Source organism: Hakea prostrata, chromosome 10, assembly GCF_041222555.1.
Source record: "Hakea prostrata isolate BN-2017 chromosome 10, UWA_Hpros_2, whole genome shotgun sequence".
NCBI classification, from domain to species: Eukaryota; Viridiplantae; Streptophyta; class Magnoliopsida; order Proteales; family Proteaceae; genus Hakea; species Hakea prostrata.
Genome location: NC_142609.1, coordinates 9,996,215 through 10,015,506, shown reverse-complemented (window position 1 = coordinate 10,015,506; position 19,292 = coordinate 9,996,215). Strand labels below are relative to the sequence as shown.

Genomic DNA, 19,292 nt, shown 5'->3' with positions numbered 1-19,292 from the left:
AGGAGAACCTTCCTTTAGCCATCAAACGCTTCGACTTTCCTTCTTCGTACCAACTTAGGGCTCCCACTTCTGATGAGAGGGTTGATTCAACCCTTCCTGGCAAATTTTCCCTGTACATAGATACTCTGGAAAGCGGAGTTCACTTTCCCTTCTTCAATACTTTGTTTTCTGTTGTTCTCAATCATTGGGACATTTGTCCCAGAATGCTTCTTCCCAATAGCTGGCATCTCATCGTCGGCTTCTTGGGTTTATGTTTTGAACTCAGCATCATACATTTTCTTCCTCTTTTTGTATATTTTCATGTTCTTTCTCTTTCCCATCCTCCTGGCTGGGTTGTGCTTTCCAAGCGCAACAAAGTTGAGCTTGACTGGTCAGACAGCATTCTTGCCAGGGGAACTTGCCCTTCCAATCACAAAGGGTGGTGCAAGCGGTATTTTTTCTGTCGGGCGCCTCAATCAGATCTTAACTTCCCGACCACCTGGAAACTGTACACTTCATATTCTGAGGGCAACCGGGTCCCTCAACTATCCAAAGAAGACCGAGCTGCTGTCAGGAAGATCAAGTCAATTCCATGGTATTAAGAGATACATGGATATGAGATGGAATACAACTCCATTCTTTAATATTGGGGGCTGGCTCAACGTGAGCTTTCTAACTGCCACGTTTCGCTTTCTTGAATGTACAGCGAACTTTTTCAACTTTCTGACTTTCGTCTTTCTTTGTAATGCCTCCAAGAATGAATCCAAACAACCTTCGGGTGAAGGCTGCCAAGGCCGTTGTGACTGCAGAGCAACGGTCTTCTTGAGCATTGACTGTAGAATAGGTGGCTTCTATGCCTCCTCCAGACCCTTCTTTTGAGGGTATTAGAAACCTGAAACCAGTGGTTGAGGCTTCTGGGAGAGGGAAGAAACCGATGGTGGAAGAGGTCGAAATTCCCTCTCCTGTCCGAACCAAAAGGAAGCATGACTCGGTCGATGCTTCTGCCCCGAAGAAATCCAAAAAGAATAAGAATTATGAGGAGATCTTCGTCCCTCAGTGGTCGTTGACGGAGACAGACCAAGTTACGTAGGACCACGAGAAGGCTGCCGAGTGGAGCTCTCTCTACCTTATGCCTGCCGATCGACAGGCCTTTGAAACCCTGCAAGACGACACTCTGATTCGTCTTTCCACGAGGTATTACTTTTCTTGAGTTTTTCACTAGTTGCTTTGTAATCTCTCCCGGGATTTCTGATAATTTTCCTGCCTTTCCAGGAATGCTGTGTTGAGCTTCTATCAACACATGGAGGCATTGAGCAGAGTTGGTCGTAGCGGCTCCTTGCTGCAGACCTGTGAAGAAAATTTGGTGAAGGCCAATTTTGAGGTGGACCGGCTGAAGAAAGTAGCCGAAGAGTCAAAGGAGAAGAAGGACGAGGCCATGAGTTCTCTGAGAAAATAACTTGACCTGTCGGTCAGTCGTGCTGCTACTGCCGAACGCGAAGCCAAGAAACAGAAAAATTTTGCTACCGCATTCGGTGAGAGCCTTGAGCTTCAGGCCCTGGATAACAAACGCCTGAAGAAGATGGCAGTTCCTAGCAAGCCCGAACATCTTTCACAAGATCTTCGGAGGGACTGTATTCGGAAGTATCTGAACAGCGTTCCTTTCACTGACCTGATGGGTTCATTCAACCTTCAAGCTTATCGAGAGGGGCAGAATGATGTCTGGAAAAATATCCTTGAAACTGACCCTTCCTTTGACACAACTCCCTTTCGAGGGGTGTGTCACAAGGAAATCTTTGAGAAGCTTAAGCTGCCTTTCCCTGATTGGGTTTTGGAAGAGGAGGACCCCATTCCAGCAGATCCATACATCGAGAAGTATCTTGCTGATTCGTCACCTCTTCCCGAAGAACCTCAAAAGTCTGCCTCAACTATCCTTCGGCTGAAAATGTAAAAAACCAATAGGAAGCTATCTTTTTTTTGTGTGTGTAAGGGTTGGCCCCCCACGGCCTTCTATAATGAAATAGAAATTTGCCTCCTTTTTCTCGAACTCTTCCAATGATTGCCATAATACTTTCTCATATCATATCTAGGGATTTGTCTATTCCCTCCAAGAGATATTTAAGAATGAGATAAGTTATCATGTAGATCAACTTGTACCTTAATTGAAGCCAACGCTCGGGACATTAGAGAGATGTGTTCGGGAGCATTAATTTGATTCTTCCGAACCTTTTATGACACCAACTTTATCTTCTGACTGCTCTTTCTTTATGATGAAGCCCAAACGTTTCTTCGTATTCGCGTACAAGTTGCTCTTCCCAAGGAATTGGAAATACTCTCTTATTTACTATTGGTGCGACGGTTGGTGTTTGGCAGTATCCTTGTATAAGGTGTACACTGTTCCACGTGGAAATTTAGGGCAACCTTCAAGTTTCGAATTTGAAGCGTCATTATCTCCTGACCGTTGATCTTGCATTTTTCGGAATTCGAAACGTCTCTTCCATCCTATCCCTTGATTAACTTGGGCTTTCAACCGTCGCATCACTCCTTGAGGCTATTTAAGTTCCTCAAGGGTGCTTCATCCTTATCCTTGCTATCTGCAAAGTACTTTGTCTTCCTTTGCTGTCTCTATACTCTTATCTTCCAACAATATCTTCAATCGAACCTTGAACAAGTAAGTCTTCTCTCTTGTTATTAAGTTTTATCACGAACTTCTTCCTTCTCCCTGAGTAATCTCCACAGTATTTGTACTTGGGGTTTACTCATTACAGAAGTTCCCTGTTGGGTATTCGTTGCTTCATCTGTTTGACATAAATCTAGGGTTTTCCCTTTTGTGCAATATTTTGTTGGATTTCTCATACTGACGACGCTTGCCTTTTATTTGCAGTGCCTCCTAGAATTAACTTGGATAATATTAGGGCAAGATCTTGCAAGAAGACTGCTCCAGTACTGGACAAAGGTTGTTCCCTCGAAGTGATTGTTGTTGGTGAATCTTCTAAACGTGGGGAGATTTCTGTTGGTGAATCTTCAGATTAGATTCCCACAGCTTCTATTGATGCTTCTCCCACGCTTCCTTTGCCCAGAGAGACCGTTCGATCTTCTAAGGAGGATGTGGCTCCCTTCGTCGTTGTTAGCACTGTTGAAACCTCTGCTGGCACTACGCTGGAATCCTCTTCCATAATGAAGACCCTTCGGGCTTCTAAGGAAGATGTGGTCTCTGCAGTCGTCGTTCGGGCCTCCGAACCCAACTTTAGTGCTTGTTTGGCATCCTCCTCCAATCCTTCCAAGGAGGTTTTCCAGGAGGCCGAGGATTTTGCCACTAGGAAGCGCCCTCGGTTGGCGGATGATGTGTTCCATCCTTCCTGGTCGTTGAAGAGGTCTGACTTGGTGACAGGCAATTTTGACAAGGCACTAGAATGGTGCACCTCTGTTCAAATGCCTGCTGAGAGCAGAGCCTTCTCTACGGTCCCGATAGGGATTTTATGAAATCCCTGGTGATATAAGTTTTTCTTCATTACCTTTTGTTCTGAAGATTTTTCTTTTGCTCTTGACTAACTTTTAAGTTGTTGCAGGAGTCTTACTGGTAACTTCCACAACCAAGTGGGGGCAGCCTTTAGACTCAGTAGACTAAGTGATGAGCTCTCCAGGCTTCGGGAAGAATCCAGAGCCAAAGATGCTGAGAGTGCTCGTCTTGGAAACCAAGCTTGGGAGATTGCCTGAGAGAAGAATTCCGAGAATGAGCGTCTTCGTTCAGATTTGGATGGTGCCAAGGAGAAGATCTGGCAGCTGGAGCGGGAAGTTGGAAAGTTTTCAGCAAGGGTGAAAGGGTCTGGAGCTGTGTCGACGCCCCAAAGGCAAGCTGTTACCCTTTTGCCCGAGTCCCTTCCGACTGATGTTCGCAGGGCTTGCATCTTCAAATATTTGCAGAGTGAGCCTTTTGTTGACATGCTGAACGCTTATAACTTGCAGGCATACCGGGATAGTGAGAACGAGGTATGGGATCGATACTAAGGAGAAATCCTTATTTCAACACAACTCCCCACCGCGCCAATTGTCATCCTGAAGTGTTTGCAAAGCTGGGACTTCCTCTTCCTGCCTGGGCCAAAGATGTGATGGACCTTCCACCTCCAGATCCGGATATAATGCATTATCTTGACGACTCTCCTCCTTTGTCTCCTCTTAAAGGATTCAGCTATGAAGAGCTAGCCTTAAATGCAGGTTTGATCAAAGATCACGCTTCTTCCGGACAAGCTGGATAAAGAGTATGGAATTGCGGAGGATTTTGTATTTACAGAATGCTTCGCAATCCCCGAGGGAGATAAACAAATGATAAAATATGTTTTACCGACTCTGTTCTTCTTCTTGAATCTGTGTTGCTTCTTGACTCTGTGTTGCTTCTGACAAAGCTGCTTCGATCTTGTTTTAAATTCTTGATGATCACCGACGATGACTTTCCTTTTTGACCGAACGAAGATTGTACCTCAACACTTGTTATCTCATATGTATATTTGATGTAAAGGTTGGCCCCTTCTGGTCATTTAAAGGAATAAAGAATTAACTTCATCTTTGAACTTTGTCAGTCACTTGAGTCTCTGTTGTAGTAGGTCTTAGTCGTTTCAAAACAATGCCTTTACTTAGAGACTTCCGTAGAAATTCAATAAGTTTGAGAAGGAACTCACTCGGGTTTTAATCCGATGCCTTGTAGAAGGTCCCACACGGGTTTTAAATCGATGCCTTTACTTAAGAATTTCCATAGAAATTCAATAACTTTGAGAAGGAACTCACGTAGGTTTTAATCCGATGCCTTGTAGAAGGTCACACACGGGTTTTAAACCGATGCCTTTACTTAAGAAGTTCCGGAGAAATTCAATAAGTTTGAGAAGGAACTCACTCGGGTTTTAATCCGATGCCTTGTAGAAGGTCCCACACGGGTTTTAAACTGATGCCTTTTCTTAAGAATTTCCAGAGAAATTCAATTAGTTTGAGAAGGAACTCACTCGGGTTTTAATTCGATGCCTTGTAGAAGGTCCCACACGGGTTTTAAACCGATGCCTTTTGATTTTGTTGCTGGATCTGATCTTGAGTGTTGTGTGATGCCCCCAATCAAAAGACAGTATGTTGAAAACTGAGAATCGTATTGATTGAGTTGAATTTTGTTACATCATGAATGAAAATGATAATCTCTTCAAGGATAATATTTCTTCAAATGCCTGGCATTCCACGAACGATCCAACTCCTTCTGGGTTGTCATGTTCTTTAGCTTATAAGCTCCCGAACCAACCGGTTTAATAACCATATATGGACCTTCCTATGAAGGGTCCAATTTCCTTTGATGGCATGAATCTGAAGCTAAGGTATTCCTTAATACCAAGTCTCCCACTATGTATCGGCGATTCATCACTCGGGAATTATAATGTGACGCTATCCTTCATTAATAATGTTGAGTTTGTGCTATTGCTTTTGCAAGAACTTCATCTAACAAATCAAGGCTATCTATCAATCCTTGTTTGTTCGCTTTTTCTTCGAACTCTCTTTCCCATAGTGTTCCAGCCATTACTACAACATGTGCCAATGCTTCAGATCCATAAGCCAGTTTAAAAGGAGTTTCTCCTGTGGGTGTCTAAACCGTAGTTCAATAGGCCCACAGTACTTTGTGCAATTCTTTGACACATAAGGCTTTATCAGCTTCGAGTCTTCTCTTTATCCCCTCAAGTAATGTTTGGTTTGTAACCTCTACTTGGTCGTTGCTTTGGGGGTATGCCACTGACGACATACGATGCTCGATCAAATAAGTTCCGCAAAATTGTTCAAATTGTGGATTATCGAATTGAGTGCCATGATTGGTCACGATTATTTTTGGCATCTCGAACCAATATATGATAGACTCGAGCTCGAACTTCTCCACCTTTCTTTCAGTGATGGTTGCCAGGGCGCTAGCCTCAACCCATTTGGTGAAGTAGTCAATTGCTACTATAAGATATTCTATTCCACCAAATGCCTTGGTGAACTTTCCCATGATATCGATTCCCCACATCGCAAAAGGGATGGGGTCTAGAATCGAAGTCAGGGTTTCAGCTAGGCTTTTAGATACCATAGCATGGATTTGGCAATTGCTACATTGACGAACATATTCCATAGCAGCTTGCTGAAGCTTAGGCCAATATAGACCGAGCCTCAAAATTTTGTGTGCCAGGGCCCGACCGCCCATGTGAGCACCACAAATTCCCTCATGTACTTCGGCCAGAGCTAATTCCGATCCTTTGGGACCCAAGCATCTCAAGAGGGGTCAGGAATAAGATCTTCTATATAGCCTTCTTGTTCGCATAATGAATCGTGCTGATCGCACCTTGATTAATCTTGCTTCCTACGGATCTTCTGGCAGTTTATCATCTCTCAGATATTCCATGATCGGATCCATCCAGCACCGTTCCGCTTCAATATAGGATATCTCTTTCTCCCGATAACTTGGGAATGTTATTTCTTTTATGTAGACCGAAGGGTCTAAATTCTTTTCTTTGGCATTGGCTAATCTTGGTAGCTCATCTGCCATTGTGTTTTCCTTTCTTGGGATCGACATACTTTCCAGACACTTGAATTCCTTCTGCAATGCTTGCACAATCTCTTGATATTTTTGTAATCGGGGTTCTTTGATGCCATACTCCCCTTGTACTTGATTAACAATAAGCTGTGAGTCACTAAAAATAGTTACGTCTGCTATTGCCAATGCTTTTGACAATCGAAGTCCATCTATTAGGGCCTCATACTCTGCCTCATTGTTACTCGCTTCAAATGCAAATCTTAATGCATATCGAATAATAAAACCTGCTAGACTCTTCAAAAGAATTCTAGCCCCTGCTCCTTGGTTATTACTCGAACCATCCACATATACCTCCCAAACGGTTGGAATAGTGGGTTCAGCAATTTCCTCCACCGGTGCAGTAGTCTCTACTACGAAATCGGCCAATGTTTGAGCTTTAATTGCCGTTCAAGGCTTAAAGCTTATTTGAAACTCACTGAGTTCGACCGACCAAGCTACCATTCTTCCAGACAAATCAGGTTTACGAAGAACTTTACAAAGGGGAAAAGTAGTAAATACCTCGATTGGATGAGCCTGAAAGTATGGCAGCAGTTTTCTAGCTGCTATCATAAGAGCCAGAGCCTCCTTCTCGATCTGAGAGTACAGTGTCTCCGCTTTGAGTAATACATGGCTGACATAATAGATTGGCCACTGCTTTTTGTCTTTTTCCCGAATGAGTACCGCACTTACCGCTGAAGGGGATGCTGCTAAATATAGCTGTAAAGTTTCTCCCTTCTCGAGTCGAAGGGAGAAAAGTAGTAAATACCTCGATTGGATGAGCCTGAAAGTATGGCAGTAGTTTTCTAGCTGCTATCATAAGAGCCAGAGCCTCCTTCTCGATCTGAGAGTACAGTGTCTCCGCGTCGAGTAATACATGGCTGACATAATAGATTGGCCACTGCTTTTTGTCTTTTTCCCGAACGAGTACCGCACTTACCGCTGAAGGGGATGCTGCTAAATATAGCTGTAAAGTTTCTCCCTTCTCGGGTAGGGACAATAGCGGTGGTCTTCCCAGTGTTTCCTTCAGATCTTCGAAAGCCTTCTGACACTCCTCAGTCCATTTTGCCTCCTTACTGCCCCTCAAGTCTTTGAGTGCTTTGAAGAAAGGTAGGCACTTTTCTCCTGACTGTGAGATAAAACGATTCAACACAGCTACTCTCCCCATTAAGCATTGCACATCTCAAACAGTCTTGGGGGCTTCCATATCAATCAAAGCTTGTATTTTGGCTGGGTTAGCCTTAATACCTCTTTGTGATACCATAAAGCCCAAAAACTTGCCCGACGAAACTCCGAAGGCACACTTTTCCGGATTCAGCTTCATTTGGTATTTCTATAGTACTGAAATACCTCTGCTAAGTCTTCAATGTGCTTTGTTCTTGTAGTGCTTTTTACCAGCATATCGTCAACATACGCTTCCACGTTCTTCTGGATCAAGTCTTTAAAGATATTGTTGATGGCTCTTTGATAAGTAGCCCCTGCATTTTTCAGGCCAAATGGCATGACTTTGTAATAAAAACTCTCATGATCAGTCATGAAAACCGTAAACTTCTCATCCTCTTTATTCATGAGGATCTGGTTGTATCCTAAGTATGCATCCATGAAACTCAATGTTTCATATCCTGCTGTTGCATCTATCAACAGATCAATATTGGGCAACGGGTAACAGTCTTTTGGGCAAGCCTTGTTGAGATCTGTGTAATCTGTACACATTCTCCACTTTCCATTTGCCTTTTTTACCATTACCATGTTGGCCAACCAGATTGGGCATTCAATGGGTTCAATGAAACCAGAGTTCTTCAATTTTTCAACCTCTCCCCGAACGGCTTCGTACTTTTCTATGGAGAAATTTCTCCTCTTCTAAATTACTGGTTTCACCTTCGATCTATCCAAAGTTTGTGCTCTGCAACTTGCCGATGAATTCCTGGCATATCGTCCGCAGACCACGCAAACACATCGCTATTTCGTTGAAGAAAAGATTTCAACTCCTTTTTGAATTCTTCCAGTTGCTCAGACTCGATATAAGTAATTCTTTTTTCATCATCAGGATATAGCTGGATTTGTTCCAACTTTTCTACCGGCTCGGGCCTTTGCATTTCTACTTTGTCCCGATCATCTTGTACTTCTATTGGTAACACAGTTACCTTTCTTGGGCCCTCCTTATCCTTTAGATATAATACATAACATTGTCGAGAGATTCTCTGGTCAGATGAGACCTGACCGATCCCCATTTCTATCGGGAATTTTATTTTCAGGTGCTTCGTTGAGACTATAGCACCTTACTTTGATAAGGATGGTCTTCCGAGGATGACGTTATAAGCTGGAAGCTCTCGAACCACCAAGAAGTTTACCTGAACAATAGCCTCTTTGGGGAAGCTTCCAATCGACAGATCTAGCTATACTAATCCTTCCGCTATTGCAGACGATCCCGCAAAGCCATATAAATGCGTGGATGACAGCTCCATCAAGTCTTCATCCACTTTAAGCTTTTAATAAGCTGCATAAGACAAAAGGTTTGCAGCAGACCCGGTGTCAACTAACACCCTATGTACTTCTCGGAGCGCGATTTCTACCTTGATGACTATGGCATCATCATGAGGTAAATAGACACCTCTCTCATTTTCCTCGCCGAAGGTGATCGAACCCTCACCATTCGGCCTTTTACGCTTCTGTGTTTCTCCGGTCCCAACAAACTTGGATTTCGCTTTCAGCTTCCTGAGTGACTCAAGTTCGGGACCCCCAAATATTGTTAGTGTGGGTGACCGAGTGGCATCGATCACTTCCTTACCTTTCTTAGATTTTGGAGCCTTCGTCGGTTGTTTTGGGCTAACCGAGAGGTCCCTTTTGTTACTTGCGTCCCGCGGTTTCGCTCGTCTTCCTCTAACGAAATTGGACAATTGCCCTTGAGATATCAATCTCTCAATATCTACTTTTAAATGTTTGCAATCATTGGTATAGTGACCGTAATCCTTGTGGAAACGGCAATACCTTTCTTGATACTGCTCCCCAGGCTTGGTGGGAAGCTTTGGAGGCCACTTCAAGATATTCTGTTTCTTGATAATATTTAAAATATTAGCCCGAGGAGTATTTAATGGAGTATACTCACTTTTACCGGGAGATCTTTGCTGCCACGCCTGGTGAGACTTTCCGACTCGATCACGAACATTTTGTTTCGGCTTCTGCTTGTTCTCAGGAGCCTTCTGTTCTTTTGTAGAGGCTTTATTATCCCCTTGGCGTGCGTCTAGGATCTCCATGACCTCTGCCTGCTTTTGGCATCTTTGCACCAGTTCAACATAAGTGTAGGCATATCCTGAAGTAATAACTCCAAGAGTCGTCGGTTAGTGAGTCCAGTGAACAAAGCAGTTTTAGCCACTTGCTCATCTAGATTCTCTATCTCCATTGTGACCCTGTTAAATCTTTTCAGGTATTCCCGAATCGATTCACTTTTCCCCTTATCTGATAGTGAACAAGGCCTCCTCGGTCTTTTTTAGATTCCGCTTTGGAATCGTCCTATGAATTTGCGCGCCAATTCTTCAAAATCCACGATCTTTCCCGACGGGGGATTCGAGAACCATTTCTGTGCTGCTCCAATCAAGGATGAACCGAAAACCCTGAAAAGGATTTCATCGGAATTACCCGCAACAGCCATAGTCTGTTGATAATAATTAATGTGAGCGGTGGGATCTCCAAAAACCATCGAACGTGGAAAAAGTGGGCAAATGGAAATTGTGAGGAAACTGATATTCGACTATGGGCCCGACAAACGAAGTTTTTCGAATAACCGAATAAATATCATCGGTTATCCTCCCTTTCGCTAATTGTCCAAGTTTCTAATTGATATTGGCCAATTCTTGACCAATATGTGCTGACCAATCTTCGATGACACGATCATTCTCTTGAGCAACACGTCTGATGGTTGGTGAGTGAGTTCGTACTCCTGCACCCAACCTTGTATTTGAATCGATTGTACTTCCTTGCGGTCCGTCGAACCGATCGTCTTGCATAGGGAATTCTCCAGTTCTCCTAGGCTCTCTTTCTCGCCATCAGTCGCCTTCCCAGAAATTATGACCGACATTCTATTCATCGATCAGTCGTTGCTCCCATTGTAATGCTCGTCTTCCAGCATCACAGTTGGGTGCTTGCGGTGCCACCACTTGTCTGGTCAGCACACAGAGCGCCTGACTTACCTCCAACATCTGGAGCTTCAATTGATCCAATTGATACTAGAGTGGATCTGAAGGATTATTACCTCCTTGACCACCATCTTCCCGCACTTCAAGGGGTCGACTTCCCTTTGGGATATCTGGATTATTTACTCTGGGAATTTGGACTCCAGCATCTCGTTGGGCCGCAGCAGCCGCTGCAGCTGATGATCTAGTCACCATGGCTTTCCGAAACGTTTCCCACAGACGGCGCCAAATGATCTGCTCAGCCCTTAGATCTCCTAAGAATGACTTGCAAAAACGAACGTCAGATGTGGCCTGACCGCTAGGATCGGGAGTCCTCCTCCGAAGGCTAAGTCAGTTGATGAACTTAATCACAAACGGCTCTGCTTGAGCACAGAGATAAGGAATGAATAATGAGAATATATACGATTTAGATTGTATATATCCTTCTACCTTGTGAGTAGGTGATGTCTTACATAGAATGTACCTTCGAATCTCCTTCGTTGGATGTATTTGAGCCTTCTTCGGATAGTCGTCGGATCTTAACAGATAGCTCCGTTGAGTGATAGATCCCTACTAGGTTGGACTAGTAGATGACTCCTTTGATAATACGATCGTTATATAGTAGTTATCCATATAATAGCGATAAGTGACAGCCGCCAAATGATGCTACCCGTCTCTTTGTTGAATAGCCTATTCCGATCATAGCGGATTAGGGCGTGCTTGTGACTGAGTTAGTTTTCTTCCTCAGCAAGCTATCTCCTGGGCCCAGCTCGCTCGGAAATGAGTCGATTCCTTTCGTCTCGACCGGAGTCGAGGGTTGAACCAAAATTGAACCAGGTTTGGTTATATTTTCTCCATATCACATCCTTTAAGAATTTTCACTGTCAAGAACTTCAATTGCAATAATTTCTCTAGTTTTGATGCTCTCTACATTGTAGATCTCCACAAAGGTTCCATGGCCAAGAATGAATAAGACTTGCTTTCCAGCCTGACAGGGAATCCAAAAGTAAAAGAATTTGGAAAAGCAAAGTTGAAAAGCCATTCAGGATTATTTAGATTTTGGAACCACAACGAATAAGATTTCCCTTTTTGTTTATCTTCCAATCACGACAGTAGAGGGGTTCGTGATTCTCTTGTTTTGGAAAATGAAGAGGATGGGTGAAGGTCACCGATCTTTTAAGCTAATTAGTTATTTAAGGATAATTTTGTAATTTAAATCAAGGATAAAACTGTAATATAACATGACTCAGGGTTAGTTTAGGTATTTCAGAAAATCATATAGATGCTATATCATCAGTTAAGTCATAGTTCTTAATGGCAAGGGGAAATAGTAAAAGTAGGTAAAGTACAAAGATGAATTAGTAATTATAAAAATACAAAGGATAAAATAATAATTAAGCTATAGTACAAGGGTATTAGTAACTATCCTTTTTTTTCTTTTTCTTTTTTTTCTTTTCTTTTTTTTTTATTTATTATTTTTAATAAAGTTTGAACATTTGGTAAAAATTATCAAGATTAGGTTGGGTTAGCTCTCTGGTACCCATTCCAATTAATACTCATAGGTAACCTTACTTATAAGGTTATTGGATGCATTGTAAAGGCAAATCATATTTTGTACTATACAGGTGAAGCAATGAATACAAGTGAATATAAAAAAATATTTAAAATTGTGGTGTTTATTAAATGCTAATCACGTGAGGCATTTTAAAAGTACTTCATTTTTTTTCTTGGTAATTTATAATTACTTTATTCATGCATTATGCATGATATTTTTTGGAAAAATTTTAAGGACATCCCAAGATAATTGGCCAAAAGCATAGATACCTCAAAACTATGCCAAATTGGCAATCGACCCCTTTTTTCGCTAGAAACATTAATTGGTTAACAGAAATGATGAATATACCCTTAGTTGTATTATTCTATATTTTAATATAAAATGACAAATTGAAGGGGGGGATAAGATAAATTTAAGATTCACTTTTTTTAGGGGCAACATTGTAACGTCAAATGAAATAACGGTAATAAAGGAATTAAGAAATTATCTAATCATGACTTAATGGAATTTACTAACAGAGTGTACTACTGAAAAGCTTAAAAGACATTTTGGGGTGACTCTATCAAGTTGATCTATCTATATAGTCTATATTTTTTGTCAAATTGTCTTAAGGTATCTCTATTTTTTTTTTTTAAATACATTATGCATGATTAAGAATAATAAATAATTATACAAAATCTACATGGATAATCGGAATGTATGTGGCTATTTTATGTATTTAGTTACTATTTAACACAATGATTTTCAAAAAAATAAAAAAAATAAAAAAAATAAAAAAAATTCTACAATAAGTTTGATATAGTAGAGCAATTGAAATAATGTTATAACATATAAGAAAAAAAATCTCGAAGTAAATTTGTATTTTTAATTTCATAACCGTATGAACTAAATTAGACTATTTATTTTTAATGAGTTGATCAAATCCTTCAATTACAAAATTGCACATATTTCAATATACAGCCTAGGTATTTCTTGACATATTCTTTTTAGGGATAATTACTATTGACCCCCTGTACTTTGATTTTATTACTATTGTATCCCCTATACTTTTCAAAATTACTAATTAAACCTTTAACTTTGTCTACAATTACTATTGCCCCCCCCTACCGTTAAGTTCCGTTAGTTTACTGATGATGTGGCTTCTTTATATTTTCTCCAAAACCCCAAAATACCCTTATACTTATCTCTTTACTTACTTACCACCCTTTGTCAAGTTACAATGGTACCCTTAATTAACTATGGAGAAAAAAATAACTATAATCCATTCTATTCTTAAAAAAAAAAATTACCAAATAAAGAAAGAATGATTAAATAAAACTCAAATAGAAACTGAAGAGGAAGGAAAATCTAATTCAACTCAAATTAGAAAGTGAATATCACCTAAAATATTTTCAAAATAAATGAAGTTTGGTGAAGGTGGGAAACCAAATTGGATTTGGATTTTGCTCATTTCTTTAATTCAAAATAAATGAATTTTTTTTTAAATAAATGAAGTTTTGTGAAGGTGGGAACCAAATCGGATTTTGATTTTGCCCATTTCTTTAATTCAAAATAAATGAAGTTTAATGAAGGCGGGAAACCAAATCGGATTTGGATTTTGCCCATTTCTTTAATTCAAAATAAATGAAGTTTAGGATAAAATTGACATTTAATCTGGTTTTATAAATGGGGTAGCATCGTCTTTTGATTTCTTAATTTTAATGAAGGGCAAATTAGACATTACATATTCAAACTTAACGTCTACTTAACACCGTTACAAGGAAGGGGGGCAACAGTAATTTCGTAAAGAACAGGGTTTTATTAGTAATAAAATCAAAGTACAGGGGGACAACAGTAATTATCCCTTCTTTTTATTATGACCTATAAAGTTTGAAGTATTGTTATATTAGAAGTGACTTAATAAAGTTATAATTTTGTATTTGTGGAGTAAAGTTGTATTGAGATTGTTGGGATATTAGATTAACCTGATAAGAGGACTTTTTAGTGTTTATTGATATTCTAATTTTGGTTAAAAATTTTAAACATATATATTTTTTTTTGTTCTATAGCAATGGGTAAATAAACTATCTGATTTCTTATAATTAAGAAGAGAGAATAAATAATTAGTTAAATTAAACACATAGCAAAAAAAATTAAGTATTACAAAATTAATTAAAAAAGAAGAAATAAAATGATTATCATGTAATATGGATTATTGAACATGGGATTGTAATTAAATATTAAATATTATTATATTGTGAAATAAAATTACAGCTTGGAGAATTATTTATTATTATATGCAAATCAAATAATTAGAGACTTTTAAAGAAATAAAGAAATGTGGCCATTTGTCTCGAATAGATACTTTTATAATGGTAGTGTGATATACAATAATACAACCATAAAATTGTATCATTTTGATTTCCTTAGTAGAAGTACCACTTATTTTAAAAGAGTCCTCATATGATCATATGATGGTTTCAAAAGGCACAGGCAAGTTGTCCTAAACTATAATTTGCAACTGGATAGAGGCAAGAGGTCTCAATTTGAGCCTCTGCTCTCCCCACCTTCTCTCTCCCCTGAGTGTATCCGCTTCTATCAGACCAGATAAATATGGATAGAAGTTATGACATAGTTGTATTGTTTAATACATGGTATGGTGATGGTATAGACAAAGCCTCAAAAGGGTAGTTGAGTCGGCAATAGATGATTGCCTAGAAAAGTGTAAAATCCTGAATTCAAATATTCATACCCTTGAAGCCACTCAAAAGGAGGTTTTTTGTGTTCTTCACTACTTTAGTGAAGGTTGTACCATTTAATAAATGGTATGGTAAATGTATCCTTACAATGCCAAGATAGTTGAATTGGCAAGGGATGACCTAGTTCATGTGATTGTGAGGTCAATATAGACCTACAAGAATAGTCAAACCACAGGCTAGCAACCCATGTTAAAAAAAATAGGTACTCACATAGACAAATGGATTAAAATGGACCCTACCGCATCGATACGGTACCAAATATCAGAATCCTTTTTTTTTTTTTTTTTTTTTTTTTTTTTTTTTTCGGTACAAAGACAGGGTTAAACAACCCAAAGGAACAAACAGAAAACTTAACTTAAACAAGACTCTCTATCCACCATGAGAATTCCTTCTAACCCAGCTGGAGGATCTGGGAAGAAAACCCATGGGTCTAAGGGACAAAGTTGCACCCTAGACATCCAATCAGCAGCTTTGTTTGCTTCTCTACCAAGATGAACAAACCTCACCCTTCCATTAACGCCTGAAAGGGTTTTTATTTCTTCAATGAGGCGAACAATACTCCCTTGTGCATGCCTACAAGGGTCGAGGAGAGCAACAGCTTCCTTAGAATCAGATTCGACCTGAATCTGACAAAACCCCAAACTCCAAGCCAACCTAAGGCCTTTGATGATCGCTATTAATTCTGCTTCAAGGACTAAACAGAAAGGAAACTTCCTTACAAAACCTCCCTTGAACAGCCCCTCTTGATCCCGCAAAACACCCCCCACCTGCATATAGTTCTTCTTTCTATTAAGAGAAGCATCCACATTGCACTTTATCCAGTCACCTATAGGGGCTTTCCACACATCCAAAACTTTTGAATTCTTCTTGTTTGGCAGCATTGATGAGCACATTGACCAAGCAGCAACCACTGTTCTCATGTAGTCCTCGATCAACTTCAACCCAGCACTTGGTCGAACAAACTCCTCTTCATGTATATCACTATTTCTCCAATTCCAAAGAGAATAGGTAGCACAAGCGAACCAAGCTGTCCAACTCCCCATCGATTTGGACATGGAACCACAAAGATTAATGGAGAACCATTCTTCCAACCCACACTCAAAGAACATAGTATGCTTTTCCTTAGCCACCAAACGCATCCATACTCCTTTAGCAAAGGTGCAATCTCGTAAAACATGAAGACAATCTTCAGGTCTGCTCATACAAAAGCTACAATAGCCATGCTCCATTAGTTTCATTCTCATCTTGCGATGGTTATTCAATAATCTGTTATTCACTGCCAACCAAATGAAGGAGCGAATACGATAGGGAACCCTCAAGCCCCATACCGTCTTCCAAAAATTCTCATCAAGGAAAAGGCCTTGATTCACCCTACCACCATCCACCAAGATGTCATACGCCGAGCTAACAGAGAAGATTCCCACATTCATCTGGCTCCATAGAAAGACATCTCTACCTACCCTAAAAAAGGGAGGTCTACAATCATCAAATTTTTCCAAAACATCGCATGGGAGGAGATTCATGATGTGATCTCTTCTCCACTCGCCATTTCCATCAACATATTGACTCATCGTCTCTTTCCTCATGCTTGGGTTAAGGTTACCATTTACAAGGGAACCCAACGTAACCCCTGGAATCAACCAAGCATCCTACCAAAACTGAATGGTCTGACCATCACCCAAAATAATGCGACAGTTCTCTAACACTCTAGGAGCAACCCTGCATAATGCCTTCCAAAGAGGGGAATCAATGCACGAAGCCGAGAAATTAGCCTTTCGCCGACTAGAGCCATATTTCTCCTTAAGAAGCGCTGCCCAAAAGGAATTTTGCTGAAGAACACCCCACACCAATTTCATTAAGAAAGCATCATTGACTAGAGAAAAGGAACGAAAACCCAAACCTCCTTGTGCTTGAGGCCGACATAAACTCTCCCACTTGACTAGATGCATTCGCTTTTTATTCTCTGTATCACCCCAAACAAAAGCATGTATCGACTTCTCAATCTCTGACAAAACACCCTTAGGGATAGGAGTAGATTGCATAGTGTAGTAGGGGATTGTCATGAGTACAGATCTAGCCAAAGTAACTCTCCCTGCAAGTGACAGAGAACTCACCTTCCACCATGCTAACTGGTCTTTCACCTTAGAGACAATATAATTATAATCTCCCTTCTTTGGTCTACCACTCCAAATGGGAACACCCAAATAACGCCCAATATCATTAGTCAAAATGAAGCCACTCTTCTTAGAGATGGCCTTGGCTAAATGATCATCAACATTCCTAGAGCAATGAACTCTGGTCTTCTCAACACTAACTTTACTCCCTGAAGCACAACAAAACTTATTAAGGCACTCCATAATCACTTCCACTTGGGTTAGAGAAGCCTCTGCAAACAAAACCACATCGTCCGCAAACATAAGGTGGGAGACTCCCACACCCTTACGCCCAATTTTAATAGGCTTCCACTTTCCCTCAAACACAGCATCTTGAATGCAATGCGTCAATCTCTCCATGCAAAGAACAAAAATATAAGGTGAAAGAGGATCACCTTGCCGACGACCACGAGCAGGCTTGAACAAATCTGTCGCCTCCCCGTTCCACAAAACCCTCATGCTAGCCGTCGAGATGCACAACATAATCACCTCAACAAGGTTGTTAGGTATCCCAGCTCCACAAAGAGATTCTCGAATAAAATCCCACCTCAATCTATCATAGGCCTTCTCCTGGTCTATCTTAATGGCCATGAAGCCCTGCTTATTACACTTCTTTCTCATGGTGTGAAACAACTCTTGAGCAATAATTATATTCTCTTGGATGTGTCTCCCTAGAACAAAACTAACCTGATTAGGGGCAACCCAACTTGGCATGAACTCTTTGAGTCTGTTGGTGATAGTTTTCGTGAGAATCTTGAAACTGATATTACAAAGAGAAATGGGACGCAACTGGGTCACCCTTTCAGGTTTATCCACCTTGGGAATTAAGGCAATCAATGTTTCATTAAGCTTGGAATCTAACTCCCCTTGAAATGCCCCCTTCACCATTTGCATAACTGTACTCCGAGTCACCTCCCAATGTTGCTGGTAAAAGGCGGCATGAAAACCATCTGGGCCTGGAGCCTTCCATGGCCCCATTTGCTTAATGGCTCTGAAAACCTCTTCTTCTGTGACAACACCTGCAATATTTAACAACCAATCAACATCCAGGGAGGGGTAGACATGGTTGGAAACAAGTGCCTGCATTTCAGAGGAATCATTAGTGAAAAGATTTTTATAGAAGCCCTCCACATGGCTTCTGAGCTCAACCGGATCAGAGATCCATCTGCCACCCTCATCCTTCAAAGAAACTATTTTGTTCCTCCTTCTGCGAGTTATTGTGGAAATATGAAAATACTTGGTATTCCTGTCACCTTGTACCATCCAGTCCTTCCTAGCCTTTTAAGCCCAGAGAATCTCTTCCCTATAAAGAACTTTTTCTAATTCCAATCTGAGGTCCTGTTCAAGTCGAATAAGGAACGGGTTTCGACGCCCATTAGCCAGAATCCGTTGAATACCTCCAAGCCTAGCATGGAGACGTCTCTTTGCACGCTCAAGATTCCCAAAAACCTCATTAAGAGCATCAGGGAGCTTCATGTTTCCATTCCACCCTTCTGACACCACCTGGGAGAATCCCTCATGTGTAAACCACATGGCCTCAAGTCTGAACGGCCTCTTTTGAAAAGGCCTAGTAACCGGAGAAAGATCCAACATAAGAGGGTGATGGTCTGATTTGAGTCTTGGAACCACATGAACAACAACCTCTGGAAACAGAAGACACCAATTTGTCGAGCAAAGCCCTCGATCCAATCTTCTAAAGATACGCTTGTATCCACTCCAGTGAGGACCCCTCCAAGTGTACTTCGGCCCAATAGATCCCATATCAATGAGACCACATTTATCTATATTCTCCTTAAACTTTAAGCACCTTCTAACAGAAACTGGAGCACCTCCCCTAACCTCCGAAGGATCCACTACATCATTAAGGTCACCCACCACAAGCCAAGGACTCTTAAAGGTCTGCATTGCAGAAAAAATGCCATCCCAACAGTCTTGTCTAGAAGATTCAACCGGACTAGCATATGTAGCCAATAGAACCCATTTGTTGTTCGCCGAATCACTAACTTCCAAGAGAAGAAATTGACTATGAGATTGAAGAAAAGAGATCTTCCAGTTATTATTAAGCAAGATGCACCAAATTCCTCCAGACCTACCTACCGCTTCACTTCTAAAGCTTTCAACACCCCTCAT

The 19,292-nt window shown here is 40.8% G+C and overlaps 1 protein-coding gene across 1 annotated transcript; it reads right to left on the bottom strand.

The window, feature by feature from the left end:
* Positions 1-18,443: 18,443 nt before the first annotated feature.
* LOC149001833 (uncharacterized) lies at positions 18,444-19,292 on the bottom strand. Its single transcript, XM_089138589.1, has one exon. It carries the CDS (start codon positions 19,290-19,292, stop codon positions 18,444-18,446), a length of 849 nt encoding a protein of 282 aa, XP_088994715.1.